The 18,193-nt window shown below is 36.9% G+C and overlaps 2 protein-coding genes across 2 annotated transcripts; both read right to left on the bottom strand.

The window, feature by feature from the left end:
• Positions 1-6,693: 6,693 nt before the first annotated feature.
• Positions 6,694-10,895, bottom strand: LOC149821631 (transcription termination factor MTERF4, chloroplastic-like). The gene is made up of 2 exons (XM_089980922.1): positions 9,152-10,895; positions 6,694-6,796 (listed from the first exon to the last, which is right to left on the bottom strand). Coding segments are annotated over exons 1-2 (1,617 nt in total). The 5' UTR covers positions 10,768-10,895; the 3' UTR covers positions 6,694-6,795.
• Positions 10,896-12,078: 1,183 nt separating this feature from the next.
• LOC149821630 (calcium ion-binding protein) lies at positions 12,079-13,344 on the bottom strand. The gene is made up of 3 exons (XM_089981376.1): positions 13,314-13,344; positions 12,644-12,681; positions 12,079-12,378 (listed from the first exon to the last, which is right to left on the bottom strand). Exons 1-3 carry the CDS (start codon positions 13,342-13,344, stop codon positions 12,079-12,081), a joined length of 369 nt encoding a protein of 122 aa, XP_089837502.1.
• Positions 13,345-18,193: the final 4,849 nt, after the last annotated feature.

Below are 18,193 nucleotides of genomic sequence, written 5' to 3'. Positions count from 1 at the left end.
TCCCTCTAGAACCTCAACTCTTTTGACGGTTTTCGTGAAAATTGTTTGCTCCACCTCGTATAAGGTTGTGGTATCCTTATCTTTCACTTCTTCGATTAACTATTAAGGTTGCAGTGTCTTTTTCTTTTTCTTTTTCTTATTTAATGTTTATGATTTATGATCTTTAGGGATTTTCGTATATAGTTACTTATTTTTATCTGTTGTTTGTTAATATTTAATGTTTTTGTCAATATTTATCTATGTTTGATTGGTTGGGGTTGACTATGCATAAACATTGAATAGGGGTTGGTTGTGGGGGGTATTATGGTTTATTGGTTTTTAGAGTTGTTAACTGAGTGATAAATTGTGTGGTTGATATAGATAATTATGATGGCTACTGAAATGGTATTTGTAAATTACTGTAGCATTGAGCAACCCTTTTAGAGATCTATAATGATATCTAAAAATAACAACTATAAGAAATTTGTAGCATTAATGTCTCGAAAAACCAAATATATGGAGTTAATGGTCCTCCGATATAAGTGCACTCCAAAATTAGATGGTGAAGATATATGGATACATCTCTTGGGCGACGATGATGTACATTCAATGTTATATAGGGACAACATTTGCATAGTTGCTAGTAAAGCTACACAAATTGATAATGTTTGCAAAGTTAAACAAAAAGTTAGAGGATAGAGGATACATAGTTAAACATCAAGTAGCAGTATGAAGTGATGTACAAGACGTAGTCGGAAGTGATGTACAAAAACAGAATAATGAAAATCTTGTGGATAATGTGCATTTATCTCAGCCACCAGCTATTAAGCTCACTCCTCTAGTGAATATCCCACCGTTCTTAACTGTTAATAATGAGAGGATCATTGCAGACTATGGTACACAACTTTAAAGTGAAGAAAAATGCACAGAACAATGTTCTTTAAAGTAAAGAGGTATCAAAGCGAGCATACATATGGTGGATCATTGAGCAACCTTGTTGCAAGAAAAGTACCTTCAAAGTGGATTTCACATGTTATTCATGGGTGCTTGCATGATAAATCGAAGATGACTCCAAGAGAAATCATGAACAACCACAGTCGCGATGTAGATATTGAGGTTTCTTACAAACAAGTATGGCGTAAACATGAATTGACTAGGTTGATTGTATATGGTTAATTCGAGGAGCCATGCAGGATGCTTTCTGCTTATTGTCATCATTTGATGATGGCTAACCCTGGATCGATAGCGTTCATTGAGACTGATACAAACAGTAGATTTAAATATATATTTCTATCATTTTAGTCATGCATCAATGGGTTTGTCAAAGGATGCCCTCCATTTATGGTAGATAATATATTCCTAAAAAGAAAATACATTGGTATTTTGTTGTCTGCCCACATGATTGATGTTTCTGATTATATGTTTAATATAACATTTGGAGTGGTGGATAAGGAGTCAAATAAGTTATGAAAATGATTTTTGGGGCATGTAAATAAATAAATAAATATCTAAGATGATGATAAGCCCAAGGTTAAATAATAGTGACAGTTATCTTAGATAGTCCCAAAAGACTTCTGCATGTTGTCCTTCACACACAGTGTAATTGTCATTATGGATATTGCATGAAGCACCTGATTGAAAAATTTTCGAAAAAATTTGGTGCACAACTTAGTGCATACTGGTAGTGTGTTGCCAAAGCACTCACGAGACAACAATGTAATTTTTATATTTCAAAGATCTGTGAGCAAAGTGAAGAAGCATATCATTTTCTCGCTAGAAGGCATGAGTGTTTAACCTCTAATATAACAGAGTGCTTTAATTTATAGATTTTTCTCGTACGTGACAAGCCATTAATCTCACTTATTAAGAAATTTTGTCTAATGTTATGAAACTTTACAAGAAAAAAAAAGCTAACAAGAAAAAAATGACTAACATTATGGTGCCTGCGATAATTGCAGAGATTAAAGAGAGTCAAATAAAAGCACAAAACTACATGTGATAGTAGTGCATTGCCTCCACCATCGTTATGAAGTTCGTGACCGAAAGCACGGCTATAACGTTGATCTTGAGAGTATAAAATGCTCTTGTGAAGAGTAACAGGTTAGCGGGATTCCTTGCGAGAATGTTATCGCGTGCATTTTGTATGAGGAGAATCTTTCAGATGATTACTGTGATAGGTTCTATACAGTTTAATCATAATTCATTTCATCCAATGGCTGATAATGTCTCACATGTTGCTCCTCCGACCATTATTCATGTTTTACCACTAGCGCCAATTAAGAAAGCAAGGCAACCTAACGTGAAGAGACAAAGAACGAAACACAAGAAAGTGGTGGCATACAAATGCAATGTATGTCACAAGCTTGGCTATAACAGGCGAAAACACGATTAAGAAGTAACGTGCGAGTATTCTATGCATTTAGAAAGTAGTGTATGACATGCTTTTTTATAGTTTATATAATGTTTTTTTAATATTGTGCTTCTTTTTGTTTAAGTACTCATTCAGTTTAATGTTGTGTTGCAAGTAGTTTTTTTTTTTTTCAACATATATTGGTTATGATATTTACGTAGAATGGTCGTCCACTGTTGTGTTGAGTTTGCAACAATGAAAGCCAGAGGATGCACTTGCACTTGTTGATGAAGGTCATCATTGCACCTGCGACAATGAAAGTTGTTTGCTTCTTATTTTTTGAGGAAAATAAATTATATATATAACAGAGAATGAAGTTGTTCGATTTTTACTTTTATTTTTTTAGTAGAATGAATTGTTTATATAAAATGAGATTGATTTATTTATTTATTTTCAAGAATGAATTATGTATACAACAAAGAATAAAGTTGTTTGATATATGTATATAATAGGGAATAAACATGTATTTGTAAATGATGATTTTTTGCACTAGTAAGAAATTTTGCAAGGTACATGCGAATTTTAGTTTATTCTTTTTAAATTAGAAAAGAATTTTGTAAGGTATATGCAAATTTTTATTCATTCTTTTTAAATCAGAAGGGAATTTCGTAAGGTACGTGCGAAAATTGAAAAAGTCTTATTTGTAAAAATTTTATTCGCCTCTATGATTCATAAGAGATTCACCAAAAAAATCATTGGAAGTGGGGTCGTAATTTGGTGTTTATGGAAATAGGACATCCAAATGCAAAAAAGTGGTTGAGAAATGAAACATCTTTCTTTCATAAAATGGCATTGCTCATACATTGCATTCATTCCATTTTTTTACAAAATAAAAATTCTCATATATCTCTATTCTTTTACAAAGTAGAGTCGCTCATACGTTGCATTCAAACTATTCTTTCACAAAGAGAAGTTGTTCGTAGCATTTATTTCATTCTTTCACAAGAATATTGTTTCTCACTGCCTCCTTGATAAGGAGAAAACATAGCATGTACAAAGGTACCTTCATCTCTTGGACCTAAAGAATGTTATATATCACCACATCTTTGATGGATAGAAAACACTACACTTTGTATTGTTCTTCTACAAATCATCACATCAAATGCTAACTTGGAGACTTTTGGTTTTCTATCCCACCCATACCATAAGATATGTGTCCTCACATTTCGTTAGATCGGAGGCCTCAAGAATGTTGCATGTCTCACCCATACCACGTGATTGAACACTGATTGTGAGACACGTAGACTCTGTGTTAGGAAAATACCTCATCATCGTTTCATGTCCTCTATGATGAAAATGAGTTGCAGATTTCATTTCTAATGTCACCCATACCATAAGATACTTTTATCGAAAAAACTCATCGTCGATGATTTTCTGCCGATGAAGCGCTATTGATCTTTTCACCACCGATGCTTGATCCTAGAAAAATGATCATAATTTTTCACTAATTGAAGACAACATAAAACCTAGTTTCTGCAAAACCCTAGCTTTGCTTTTAGACTATTTGTACAAAAATTCGCAAGAAAAAGTAGTGGAGCAATACATATGTGATTGAAATAATAAATTTTGCAATATCGAACCTTCACATTTTTTTTGTAATTTCACAATACTCTATGCACTTGTATGCAATTTCGCAATTATCAAACTTTTTACAATCTTTTTTGGAATATCGCAACGTCGGATGTGATTTTGTTGACGAGTTCCATAGGTGTAATATTTTTGCGTCATGACGTGCGTATCTCAAAAATTTGCACTTGCGAGTGGTAAAAGCGCCAAGAAAATTTGAGAAACTGCGATATTGTCCATTCGGCGGATTTGGTAAATTGTGGGGCATTTTCGAAAATGTGTCATTTTTGCCATAAAGTACGACTCCTCATGTCCAAATTTGCAAACATCCTACTGCTTTAGGACTATTTTACCTTTGGCACAAGCAAACCTTGTAAGGTGAGAATTTCAGGCACCTTGGCTGTTTCATTGGCTTCGTATTATTTGCCACCTTTCAACCTGCATTCAAGTTTCGCCACTTCCTGAAGTGGCTGGTCGAGAACACAAACAACCAATTGTGGGCATCAATTAATTTATTTTTATGAACAAGGTTAAACTTGAATGCTTAAAAAACTTAACGAGTTTTCTTGGTTGTCTTGAATTGCTCAACATCCAACCATGCATCTGACATCCGCTTGTCTCACTTGAGAATCTCCTGTGCTGATACGCTGGATGTTTTGACGAGGAGATTGGTAGGTTGTGCTGTTACACTGGATGTTTTCAGAAATACTGAAATTGTAAAAGCTCCAAACGTTCAGATATTTTAGCCCATTGACATCCAAAATTGTCCATGGAACCACCACCTAGGCATGGGACTAGCAGTTGCTCCCTTAAGTGTTTTCCTTGCCTTCGGGCACTGTTGCCAGCTTAAGGGAGGGATCCATCTAAGGTTTCTGTGGATTCATTTCTCTACCTCTAGTGTTGAATAAAATTCATCCTTTACTTGATGTTATCATTTGAAGTGGAAATGGAGTCATAGCAAACCTCCATTTTGTTTGTTTGTGCAATCACAGAAAATGGGACGATGACTTTCGGTTTTCTATGCTAGCAAATATCCCTTAAGGCTAAGTTTGGGAGGCGACATTTGGAAGGATTCAGGAGTTTGAGGAAGTGCAATTACTGGAATTCAAGGGAACCGTATTTGAAGGGAAACATGGATTCACATGGTTGATTGGGAGTGCTAGAAATTCCCTAAAGGATTCAGGCTTACAACTCCCCCTGATTCCTTATATCTTGTTTGCAGAACTTCTTTACAATATCGATTTAGAGCATGAATTATCTTGAGGCTCTGAACAGGTCCATGTAGGTTTAACTTTTGGACGTGTATAGTATTTTAGGACCAAAATATTAGATCTGGTCTGACCCAAAATGTTTAAATAAGGAATTAGGTTAAATTGGATTACATGGGCAGGTTTTAGATCTAAACTGTATCATAATTAGGTTATAAGGCTTTAGAACCGGTTCAATAAGGTTAAGTAAAGATTGTAAAGGCCAAGGAGGGTGATGGAGAAAATTTGGTAACCCACCCTCATCCTTAGGATGGTCTGAGGGTGGGTGAAGGTAGCGATGAAATTGCAAGGTATAAAAGGTTTGGACCAGATGGAGCGATATATTAGAAATGGCAAGATTTGCAAGTCAAAGGCATAGCATTCTGGTTTTCTAATCGTGATGTTCTCGTGTATAGGAGGAATTCTCGAGCTCTAGTATTCTGAAATTGCAAGGTATAAAAGGTTTGGACCAGATGGAGTGATATATTAGAAATGGCAATATTTGCAAGTCGGATGATATTATTGGGGTTTTAAAGCTCGAGAATTCCTTTTTTTATATATATTATTACAGGTGTTTGTAAGCAGTTCTGAGTTAGGCTGTACAGGCCTTTGACTGCAACTTCGGGCGCATAGAAGATAGTGTTTTCTTGTCTACGCAACAAGTATTGACAAGCTTATAGGGCCTGAGTGTAGAAGCAGTTGCAGTAGCAACAGTCGCAGCAATAGCAGTCAAGCTGCTCAGTGGGATTTGGACCTAATCCCTTGGCTGTGTGTCTGACCACAGACACATCATTTGCACTACATTTCTTATTCACTGCTATGCTAATTGTCCACAACATCCAGCATATTGTTTTAATATTGATGTATCTCGCTTCCATCTCTAAAGTTATTGATCATAGATGTGAACTATCTTCTTGTTTCCTTCAACTGCATGATTTTATTGGAATTGATGGTGAGGGAAGCAAAGTAGGCAGGAGATGGCATGGTGCAGCTCTTATACATCAACTTAAATGTATTAATTAGTGTCATCTAGGCTTCTTGACACCACATACTGATAGGAATTAACTGAAACATGAAATGATAAACGTGATAACCAAATATGTTATATTACATCAACATCAGATAACTTCCCACAAAATAGTGTGAAAGATTCAATAGGCAACAGCATGAAAGATAGCTTGAACATTTTAGGAAGCCAGGAAAGGTGGAAACACGATAAGCAAACATACCTACAGATGGAAGGAAATTGACTCAAAGATATTGAGGTTACATATCCATGATAATTTCCTCAGAGTTCCCAGTGGAAAGTAATTGAAAGAAGCAAAGTCTATACAGGAACATTTAAGTGGGATGTAAAGTGTGACAAGATCTTGTTAAAAAGAAAATATCTAGAAAAGAATATGAGCTATTTAACAAAGTCAATACACCGCAGGGAAATTACCTGAAATATTCAAAACAGCCAAAAATTCCATAGGGAACATAAAGTCCATTTGATACTTTAGCTCATTAATGAAGGTTGAATACAACACTATTAGGTGCCTTTGTCCCAGATGCACACTCCATGGGAAACAGTACAAACAATAGATTAAAAGTCCTAGGCCAATTATAGAAAACAAGTGAGTCTTAGGCCAAGTATACAAGAACAAATGAACACCAAAGGAAAGGAAAAGAAAGGGCAGAAAAGCAAAGCCATCTTTATATGGTTTTAAAAAGATAACTCATATAGATGCACTAGATATTATCTGAAGCAAAACACATGATTTATTTAACAAACTATAGATTGTTATAAAATCCACAAAATTCTCTATCAATCAAAATCTCTATGGAATTGACAAATTTATGAACACTGCTCAGTTGGAACCTAGGCAATTCCTAGGATAGTCAGAAGCCCAAATGCTATTTCTATCACATGGCACTATACATTTTTTAGGTCATTTGTTCAACCTTTGCTTGTTGATGTCTCAGGATCTCTTCGATCGAAATGTCTCTCATCCACCAAAACCGTGGCCCTGTATACTTCTGCACGAACCAAATTATGGGAGAAATGCTAAGGCCCTTCCTCAAGGCACAACATCTGGAATAAGCAAAAGAATGGCTCAAGGATTTGCTTCCAGTTAGGAAGAGAGCAAATAGACATACTTCATGATAACGTTAGCAGTTGTTCCTCTACGTCCTAGTTGGCAAGCGTTCATTCCACAAAAACAAGTCACTAGATGCATCCACTGAGCAGAAAATTTCCTTCATAAATTATGATAATCTCATCCCCTGGTTGGAGCTTGCATGTCATCCCTAGCTGCAAAGGTTTTTCTTTATGTCTTTCTCAGAACAATGATCCCATCATTTTAGTTTTTACCTTTTACTTGGACAAGAATATATTAAGTTTTCCCACTAATCGTCCGTACATGTTTAAGATTGCCAATGGAAAAAACTTGGACATTCTATATTTTGAAAGATGAAAAAACAGACAGAAATTATATGTATTCCAAGAACTTAGGTGGAAGCATGGTAATGAATGCTTGAAAGAGCAGAATCTCAGTTGAGAAACTTCTAACAAGGACTTTCAGTTCATTTTCTTTTAATTTCAATTGTTTGCTCTTGTTTCTTTCTTTTCTTATTTCTTGGTTCATGTTCTGTCTTTTCCCCATTAACCCAAATATAGTCCCATGTGGGCAGGGACGTCTAGCCTGAGTGGGGGGATTAACTAGACTTTAACATTCTCCTAAGGTCCTACAAAGAAGACAGCCAATAATGGACTAGCATGAGAAAGCATAGCTTACATAAGGCTTTTGCCTTTCAGTAATATCCGGTTTTCCGTCAATTCCCTCCATAGTCTGCCAAAAGCCATAGGCATCTATGCAGAACCCCCCGAAAACCTGTACCAGAGATACTGGGACGCAAATTGGACATTTTTGTAAATAAATGATTTGCAGAATACTACAATGATCATAAAGATCTTTAAGATGAGTACTTGTGGGATTCCAAACAGGTATTTAGTAGTAAAGATAAGGACATTTTGCACAATAAAGAAAACATTTCTACCGTTGTCAACACTAAGTAGCACCTGGTTAGTTTTTACTTCTCACTTCATTTGTGAAAATGTAGCAACCAGAATGACTCGGTAGAATGGAGATACTGGTGACGACACGAGGAAGCAAAGCCCCATGATAACAATTATACTGTCAGAATCAATGCCTTCAATGGAGTAAGTTACAGAAACAGTACAAACTTCACCCAAGTGGGCTGAAATTTCAATCTCTCATAATTTTAATCAAATTCAAAAGGAGAATTAGAATCTAACTGATTATTGTAGAATGAGCCATACTTTCCTTGGTGCTATACAAATTGCTTTGATCGCTCCATATGAAAAGGTTGTGGAGGATAGGAAGCTGTGCTATTCTTTGTGTAGTATAGTTGAGGTTTAAGAATTGTTCATTTGAAATCATCCAAAATTAAGAACAGTGGTTTGAAATGTATAAACTATATGTAACCTTGATGATGCACACATACTGTTTCGACCAACAAGGTTATCAATTTCTTGAGTTCCAATGTTTAAGAATTGCTAATTTGAAATCATTAAAAATTACAAGCAGTGACTTGGAATTCATAACCTATATGTAACCTTGATGATATACACGTACTGTATCAACCAAACAAAGCTACCAATTGCTTGAGTTCCATTTTAATCCTCGATGATACAAATGTTAATGATGATAATCAAGAATACATTGATGGCTAGTTCTTACATCCACCAAAAATGGATAATTATCATACAGGAGGAGTGACAATTCAAAAGAATTGCACATTCTCAGCTTACAATTTAGCACCATTAGTGATTTAGCACAGAAAGCACAATGATGGGCAAGGGAACCAAAAGTAAGAGGATTATGAAACTTGTATTCAATTTCATTAGATTTTTTGAATGAAACAAACAAAAAAATAGATCACTTACTAGAGAGAAACAGTACGCCTATAGAGTATCTCTCCATCACTTTTTTCTTCTTCCTCCTCCTCCTCAGATACAACTTCATTTCCTGGTAGTTCCAATACTCCGCCCATACAAAAACAAGGCCCTACCGTGTCTGAATCAATGAAATCTCCTCGCATCCTCTCCTCGAACCGCTGGTCACTGCAATTCAGAAGCCAATTCAGGCTAAACCGAATCCCCTTGCTCGATGCCCTCTCATACCGAGGCTTAATTCTCGATTCCAAGCTGTAAGTAAAGTACGCTGGGAACTCCACGAGCTCCTGCACCTGCCTCTTCATCTCACTCTTAAAGAAATAGTAACTGTTCTTCATCAACTCAACTCTAAGAGCAACCAATTGCGGGCAAGCCACCACCATCTTGGCCACATCCTCAGCTGGTATACCCCGGCCCTTAAGAAACTCCACTGGCTTCGAAATCACAGACTGGTTCAGGCTAACAATGGGAGGCATCTTCTCTATGACCCGGGCAAAGCCCTCGGGATCAATCTTGAACTTCAGGTTGAAGAAATACAACTGTGCCGATAACTTCGCCTTCAACGGTATTCCTAGAATTTGTGGGTACTGCGAGATAATGGCAGGCAGCTTCTCCCGGCTAATACCGAAACTGAGTAGGCTCTCAACATTGGGCTTAATGGATTCCTCCAAGCTATACCCAAGTATGTAAGCTCTCTTCTCAAACATCCTCGCTAGCACCTTCTTGGGGAGTCCCAAACTGGCCAAGTAATCAACTATAGGTTTGATCATTGTGCCCACCCTCATTCCTAGTATGTATGGGTACTGTGTCATCATCGGCCCAATATCTCTGGGGCTAACTCCTATACTAACCAAGTATGCTACCGAAGTACTCATAGTCCCGTCGAGCTTGTATCCCAGTAGCTCCGGGTACTTCTGCAGCACATAGGCGATGTCTTGCCTCTCGATGTCGATTCCTCGAAGGAATTTGACGACGGGGACGAGATCGATGACGACGCTGTCGTGCAGGACTTGCGGGTAGCTCTTGACGAATTCGCCGAGCTTCGAGCGGTGGACGCCGATCTTCTCCAGGTAGCCCAGGACGGGGATAACGTTCTTCCTGACGCTGCACCCCAGCATGAGGGGGTAGGCGTTCATATCGTCGACGGTGAGGCCCAGCCTCATGAGGAACTCGACTCGCTCTTTCATGACGTCGACGGTGGAGGGGAGCTCGACGTGCTCGAGCTCGTCGGGGACGACGCCGATGCTCTTGAGGTAGTCGCAGATTATGACCCTGGAGACGAGCTTCTCCTTGCGACCCTGGATGACGCCCCAGGTGACCGACGGCATCTCGTACTCGGGGAACTTGTTGGAGATCGAAGAAAAGAATCTTTTGGGGGTGAAGGGAGGGTACCCAATTGGGGAGGCCCTAGATTGTGGGGTACCCTTCATGGTAGATGCTTGGGGGTAGTGGATCAGTGAAGATTGAGAAGAGGGTGCGAAGAGAAAGATTGGGGATCCCCTTGCAGCAGACGTTTTACGGGATAAGGATGGAAAGGGAGGGCATTTGGGCGTCGGTTTGTTGGGTGGAATTGGGTATTTTCTCCTGAATAGCGAATTCATTCTCATGCATATTGGAGGGGAATGAAAGGAAACATCAATTGGGCTTCTCAGAACATAAAAAAGATCGATCGATATACACCCGTTAACTCTCACTCTCACTCTTCGGTTCTTGCTCTCCTCGTTCTGCAATATGAATGAACTCAAAATGCGGCAATTCTAAAACCCTTGAAACCCTTCTTCACAGAGAAAAAAAGAACCCCCTTTCCACGCCGCTCCTGGTTCCCCATTGAGTGTTTGGTTTTTGGAATTTGGAAATCACATTTCACCGAATGTGATTCCCATACGGCCGGTACTCTTTCGGAAAAAAATTATGCCATATGATGCGCAATCCTTGCCGTCCAACCGAATGCATCTGGATGACTATCATACGTATGAACGGAGTGAAAATGTGGATGGTCAAGATGCGTTCCGTTGGATGGCTAGGATTGACATATGATAGAATGAGACATGATGACCGTAGATATGGTAGGCTCAAGCAGCTCGATCAGGTCTTTGATCCAGTTGTCGTTTCTTAAGGGTAATAAATAAATAAATAAATGATTTTTATGAAATGGTTTTCAGTTTCACTATCCAGTGCCAAACCACATTTTGTATATTCTAAACTATCCTTGCATGGGTTGAAAATAAATACTGCCTTCGGAAGGAGGATGAGGCCAATGAGGCTAATGAGGCTTGGGCCTCAGGGACCCTAGGCCCCCAAAAAAATTAGGGGCCCATTTTTAAGGCCAATGAGTATTGTTTAGGTAGTTTATATAAATATTTTATATATTTTTATTTAATATAATATAAATATTTGAAATATTATATTTATTTAATGTGAATGCAAATTTTATTGTTATTTTGATTCTTTAAAAAAAAAATCGGAGGCAGCGCCCTCGAACTCCTACCATTAATAGGGGGCCCATTTTTCCCTCAGCCTCAGGCCCCATAAAACACAGGTACGGCTCTGATCAGGTGCAATGCGATTGCACACTTTAGTGCTGCTGCACCTTTCCCATCATCCTTGATGTGGAGCTCAATGGGGGAGGGAACAGGCAGTACTCGTAGAGTTTTATACTGCGGACATCCAAACAAGGCCACGATCAACGTAACACTTCTTTACCACCGTGGGATGTTTGAACTACTCTCACCTTGTTATAAAATAATAATAATAATAATCAACATCATATCGGTGAAATATAACTTACTTTATAAATCAATGCCTGTACATCTCCCCATATCTATGTGTGAATGCATGCAATGCAGGTTTTGCATGAATTCAGACGTACAATGCAGAAATTATATAATTTTACAGGGCAAACATATCATTTGAAAACTTCAAATTGCCTTCCTGATTTGCTCAAACACATTCTTTTGTACCATCTTAACTGCAAACAGAGCACCTATAGTAAAAGTGGGAACAAAAACCGTATCAGGGATGAATTTTAGCGTCTTCTTCAATGGCGGCATTTGCTCGCCTACCCGCTTCGTTATCATCGCAACCGGAGGAGCAACCACAGCAGTAATCACAGTATTTCTGTTAGATTTGAAACCCTCTTTCACTAGTTTCTCAATGAATGCCTTCAATTCTTTTTTCTTCTCATTTTCTGACCCGTCTTTACACTTATTGTAGAGATCCTGCAGTTTGATATGGGAAAATTAAACCATAGTTAAGGCCACACTTGCTATTCTCAGTTCTCCAGATAATTCAGTTTTCAGTTATTTCTAGTTTCTCCTGGATGTCTTAGTTCATAGAATAGTTTTGGTATCAAATCTGCTGGTTTTAGGAATGATTTTCCTTTGGCTCTGCTTCAATTGCATTGCATCAAATTAGGAGCCTAGAATGCAAATCTTTTTCTGCAAACGTTACTATAACTACAATGATCAAACCATACTGACTAACCTTTACTTCCTGCAGAGATGGGGGATCATACTGCATGCCTGGCATATAAGAATTGATTTCACTGATCACAATAAACCATTAAATAAGGCAGTGTCAAGTTCTTCACATGAATTAGATTTAAGATTTTTTTCAAAAAAAAAAAAGAACAAATTAATGAGGTATTCATGAGTCTCAACCAGATTTCCTACTTTAGTATGCGAAGAACAGCAAGGTGAAGTGTCCCAAAATCCATCTTTTTGTTCTCAGATTCCGCAACGATTTCATCATAAACTCTGTCTATTACCGTATGTAGCGAATAATTTCCTGCACAATTGTAATTTGGTATTTTGGTTTAAAATTTCAGCTGAAATAAATTGGGATATAACAGTACAAACAACTGCCATGATCGTAAAACAATATCATATTTGGATTACATGCTTCATTGAGTGTATGCAGGTTGAATCCAAATATTGAATCAGTTGTGTATGGCTTGTTTTACTAAGTTCAAAGGACAATGACTCCAAACTAAGGCCCCTCAATTATGTTAGTGTGACCTAACCATCCAGCTATCTCATTCCAACCAGATCAACCATCTTTAAATTAATATATAAATTAAACAAGTAAACTCGTAGAGATGGTCAGAACATGCAGAAACAAGATCAAGAGCCACAATACTAAAGCCATCCATTACCTTTAATCGGGAGACTGAAGGGCAGCCCCATTGTGAGCAACCAAGCAGCTGCAGAGAAACAAATATGATCAAGGTTACTGCTCGGCCTAAACGTAGCTTATGATTTATACTAAAAAGTGAGGAACAAAAGAGGGATGGCTTGTTGATGTTGACAATGGACCTTTTAGGAGGGTAAGCAAGGAATGTTATAAGGAGAATGATATCTTCACCAATTATTGAGTTAGAAAATTAATCCCTCAAGCGAGCTACTGCCACGTTTACTCAGCAAAATTTCCTCCCCAAAATCTCCACCTCTTCTTGGATTATAACCCTACAGCTGGCAGCAGGACATGATGGAACTTGACCTTTTGGATTTGTTATGTGGCAAGGTATTGCTATTTGACGTAGGAAAGTGATTCTTGCCTTCTTCAGACTAGCCGTTGCCTTCAGATATGGACCTAGGGACGCAAATGGTTTGGATTCGGATTGGATGTGTCCAATATCAGATCCGACTATTCGTATGTTGGCTAAACGGATTTGAACGGTGAAAAGCTCATACCGTATCCGTTTTTTTACATGTAATAGATTTGGATATCGATCAAATCCGGATATTTGCCAGATTCGGTAGCAAAAAATCAAAGCCAATATCTGTATCCGATTATAATTGGATATCGTTGTGGCTTATCAAAACAGAGTCATATTCGCTGGATATTAGATAAAATCGGATCCATTCACATCCTATATGGGCCTTAAATAAAATTCAAATGCATTTCACAATTCAGATAGGATTCAGACTTTCAAGATAGGCGAGTTCAGAGTGATATTTTTCGTTGGATCTATATTGGATCTGGATGGGCCAAATCCAAATTCCTTTACTTCATTTTCAGCTTCCCTTTTTTTTTACAAGATCCAGAATAATTTAAAAGTCGAATCCAGACTCAACTCTAATACATCAGATTTATTTTAGATCTGGGTTTCGGTACAGACTTGCAATTCAATGTTGGGTTTGGATTTGAATCCACAATGATCTCCCCCATGTCCAACCTGAATGCGCTATTGCACACCTACTTCAAATGGGTCGGATCCTCCCTTCAGGGTCCCTTACCCAGATACTGACGTCTGCCTTTACGCCCTGTCAACCTAAGGTAGCGAAGGAATGTTCTTCAAAATATGGGTTTGGTCATGTTCAGACCTGACTTTTAGGTGCCAGTATGGAGTTCATCCGGATCAATCTTAGGCAGGACCTGATCTAGAACAATGGTTCAGATAGCAAAAAACCAAGCCACGAAAAAACTCCATTTTTTCAACTTTTATGTGTAAAAATGTTGGATCTTGATTGGATCGTGAGTCAAATTGAGGTCTGGCTAGCAAACTTCAAAACCAAACATGGATCTATATACTGCTTGGATCTTGTCAGTGCAATCTGATTAGCAAATCAGTTGTACCTTGATAGGTCCAGACCAGACCCTAATACTCTCAGACTCACATTGGTTCAAGTTGGATAAAACCCGACCCATTGGTTGACCACATTATCTGTAGTGTAACGACCCCAACTCATATCCTTGAAAAGTGCAGAATTTGTTTTTAAATCAATTGCATAAAGTTTTCAAAAAAAAAAACGAGGCCTTTACAATTCCATTTCAGATTTACAAAACCACAAAGGATCTTACACCATATCTTTCAAACCAAACCAAAACTGAATCAACTTTATTAATTCAAAAATCTAATAGTATGAGACAAGTGCAAAATAAAAGAATCAGAGTAAGCAAAGGAGTAAGTTAAGGAGTAGAGCCACGTTGTCCTTAAGTAATCTGCCCAGCAGTCGTAATGCACTTGTAGCTCTCCCAGAAATGAGTCCTATCACTGGACATCAGGGGCTGCAAGATATAGAAAAATTATGAGTGTCAGAGCCAAGATTCTGAGTACAAGTATTTCTAATGAAGTAAATAAGCATAAAAAATACATATATGATTCATGCAATAATTTAAAGAAATATGACTATAATATTTACACAATATCAAATAAGCAGTAAAAATATTTATCATGCGACAATGTGCAATATCATGCAACTAAGCATTCAGGACTGTAAAAAAGCAAGTAAATATGTATGATCTAATGTATATCAGAAAAATGCATGAATTCAATGCACATGAATAATTCATTATCTTTAATCAAATTCTCTTTCATATGCATGTCCCTATTAGGATGCACACACATCTAAGTTTCACTTTTTATTATTATCATTGCTTGCAGATACTCAAGACATGTAAGAATTTCCGAGGTCAAGTAGGGTTTCTAGAGTAGCTTAGCACACAAGTAATATTTTATTACTGGGTTCCAAACTTAGCCCTCGATGCAAACAACCTTCAGAACATTAAATCACTCATCTAATGTCGGGACATCAGGGACCACCTATCTATAAGTATCATTTTTCTTGGTATATCAAAATAACAGTTGTGTCTACACACCACCTTCAGGCAAAGTGACGAAAATTTTCTAAAACCGTGGCCAGGAGAAAGAACCTCAATATTGAGTTCAGGGGCAACAACAATCCACACAAAGTTTTAGTATTCTCTCGGTTTCTCCAAAACCGCAACTCCAAGCGTCTTATACTCTCGACCAGACATTTCAGAAGGTATGTTACACTGTCTTATTTCTTTATCTTATTATTAATAGTTATTTCAATAATTTGAAATTCAGCATGCCAAATTAATACTATAAATTCGCATTTTCAAATGTGAGGCTCATCACGAGACCCCAGCTCGTGAAAAATACAGAACAGTGCAATAATAGAAAAATGTCAAAATATAATTTTTTTGATGTATAAAAACAAGTAAAGGAGCAATCCAAGCTCTGGGCTCACCAGGTTCGCAATGATACATTGATCATCGATGCATCATATGCAAAAACCATAACAATCCTGATATAATGCAATGATATCGATATGCTTTTAAGATGCACACTCATATATGTCGAATAACGATGTGCATGAGTTAAAACATTCATATGCATATGTTTACAACATTCATGTGTATGTGCTTATGTATAACCATTTACATATATGCATTATTCATGAGAGCCCAATTTAAAAATATAAACATTTATACATCTGTAGAACATATATCATTTCTTGTATGCACATATACTTAAAACAAGTTGCATATGGCATAATGCTCAATGATGACACATCAATTTAGGCACATGAAACTCTTTCATTCATAGTATGTTTCGAAACCCCAATCAAGACACAACATGAACATAATCTATATACATTTATTTTTTGTAAACTAGACCAGCACCATGGAAATTATATATATATATATATATATAACATGAATACGCCAACACCCAACCAACCCAGCTGGCTGGGCCTGACATGGGTGCCACTTGGCCTTGCTAGGCCTGTGCACCACAGGTCACAGCTGCCAAGGTTTGGCAGTCAGCCGAGCTCTACTCGACTGGCTGCCAGCCAACCCAAATTACCTTGTTTTAAAAACGAAATTCATTTTTAAAAACCCTGTTTCTTTTTATTTTGAAAGGCAGAGTGCAACCCCACCTGGGCCCACTTTGACATGCCTGAGTTAGATCGGTCCGAAGTAGAACAATTTGGTTGTGTTGAAAGGCTAGCTTAAACAGTCTGTTAACTTCCAAAGTATTTTTTTTTTCAATATTGTTACGTTGTCCTAAGTCTGGACCATTTCTGATAGTATATTGATACTCATAAGCTAAATAAATAATAATCAATAAAAGAGTACTAAAATTATACCAGCCACAAGGTTTAAAAATACTTATATACTTCCAGATCTTTATTTTAAATTTTCTGAGCCATCTATAATAACATATGAGATAAGACTACATCAATGTTCCAACCATATGTAATTATTTTTTTTTAATTGCTGCACATATTTTGAATCCAAATTGTCATGCTTCATAAACGGATTTGACAAAAACAGTCTGTTCCTCGAGTCCATGCTCACAAGAGTATGATTGACTCACCTCCTTGGTGCTATTGATCTCTCTTATTATTATCATATATGTATTTATATATATATATATATATATATATTGTAAGGGTTGGACAGATTATGGCTTAAGCATACAACAATATATATATATCATATGCGTCCCTAAGTAGGTATGCATACACATGAGCATGATGTATAATCATAGGCATTCAAAGTCAGCATACTTTCATGAAAGAAAACACATATTCAACATGTATTCACCCTTAGCATGCTCACATCAACCGTTACATATCATGTACCATTCACGAAGATCACATCTAGCGTAAAAGAAAACACATATCAAGCTATCTTTACCATGAATATAATTTTGTTTTAACATAGAACAAACATGTACAAAAATTTTATTTTTGAAACGATGAAAAGAATAAAAATTACATCCATAGAAATCGATATCCACCAAAAGAGACCTCTAAATAAGCATATCTACTACCAATAAAATTTTTGTTTTAGTATGTACATAATTTTATTTTATAAAAAAATAAAAATAATCAAGAATACAACCATGGAAGAAGATCCATGCATCATCCTCCATGTATTTTTGCAAAAACATAAATATAAACACTTTTTTCATTATTTTTCATCAAATTATTGTATGTAAATCCAATTTATATCAATTTCTCACTTGATTCAAGAGAGGAAACCCATACCTTGAATAAACAATGAAGAAAAAATAAGGGTGAAGGTTGAAAAACATGATTGGAGGGCTAGAGAAGATCTCCTCCTCCTCTTCCTCTCTTTTCCTCTTTTTTCTTTTCCTTTTTTCTTTTTTTCTCTCTTTTTTTTAAAAAAAATATGATTTTTGGGCAAATCGAAACTCAAATTCAAAAAATCAATATATTGTTGTGCTCAATATTTTGAGACGCATCCAACGACATA

Source organism: Nuphar pumila, chromosome 11 (genome assembly GCF_984573655.1).
Source record: "Nuphar pumila chromosome 11, dmNupPumi1.hap1.1, whole genome shotgun sequence".
Lineage (NCBI taxonomy): Eukaryota > Viridiplantae > Streptophyta > Magnoliopsida > Nymphaeales > Nymphaeaceae > Nuphar > Nuphar pumila.
This window is presented reverse-complemented; position numbering and strand designations above follow the sequence as displayed.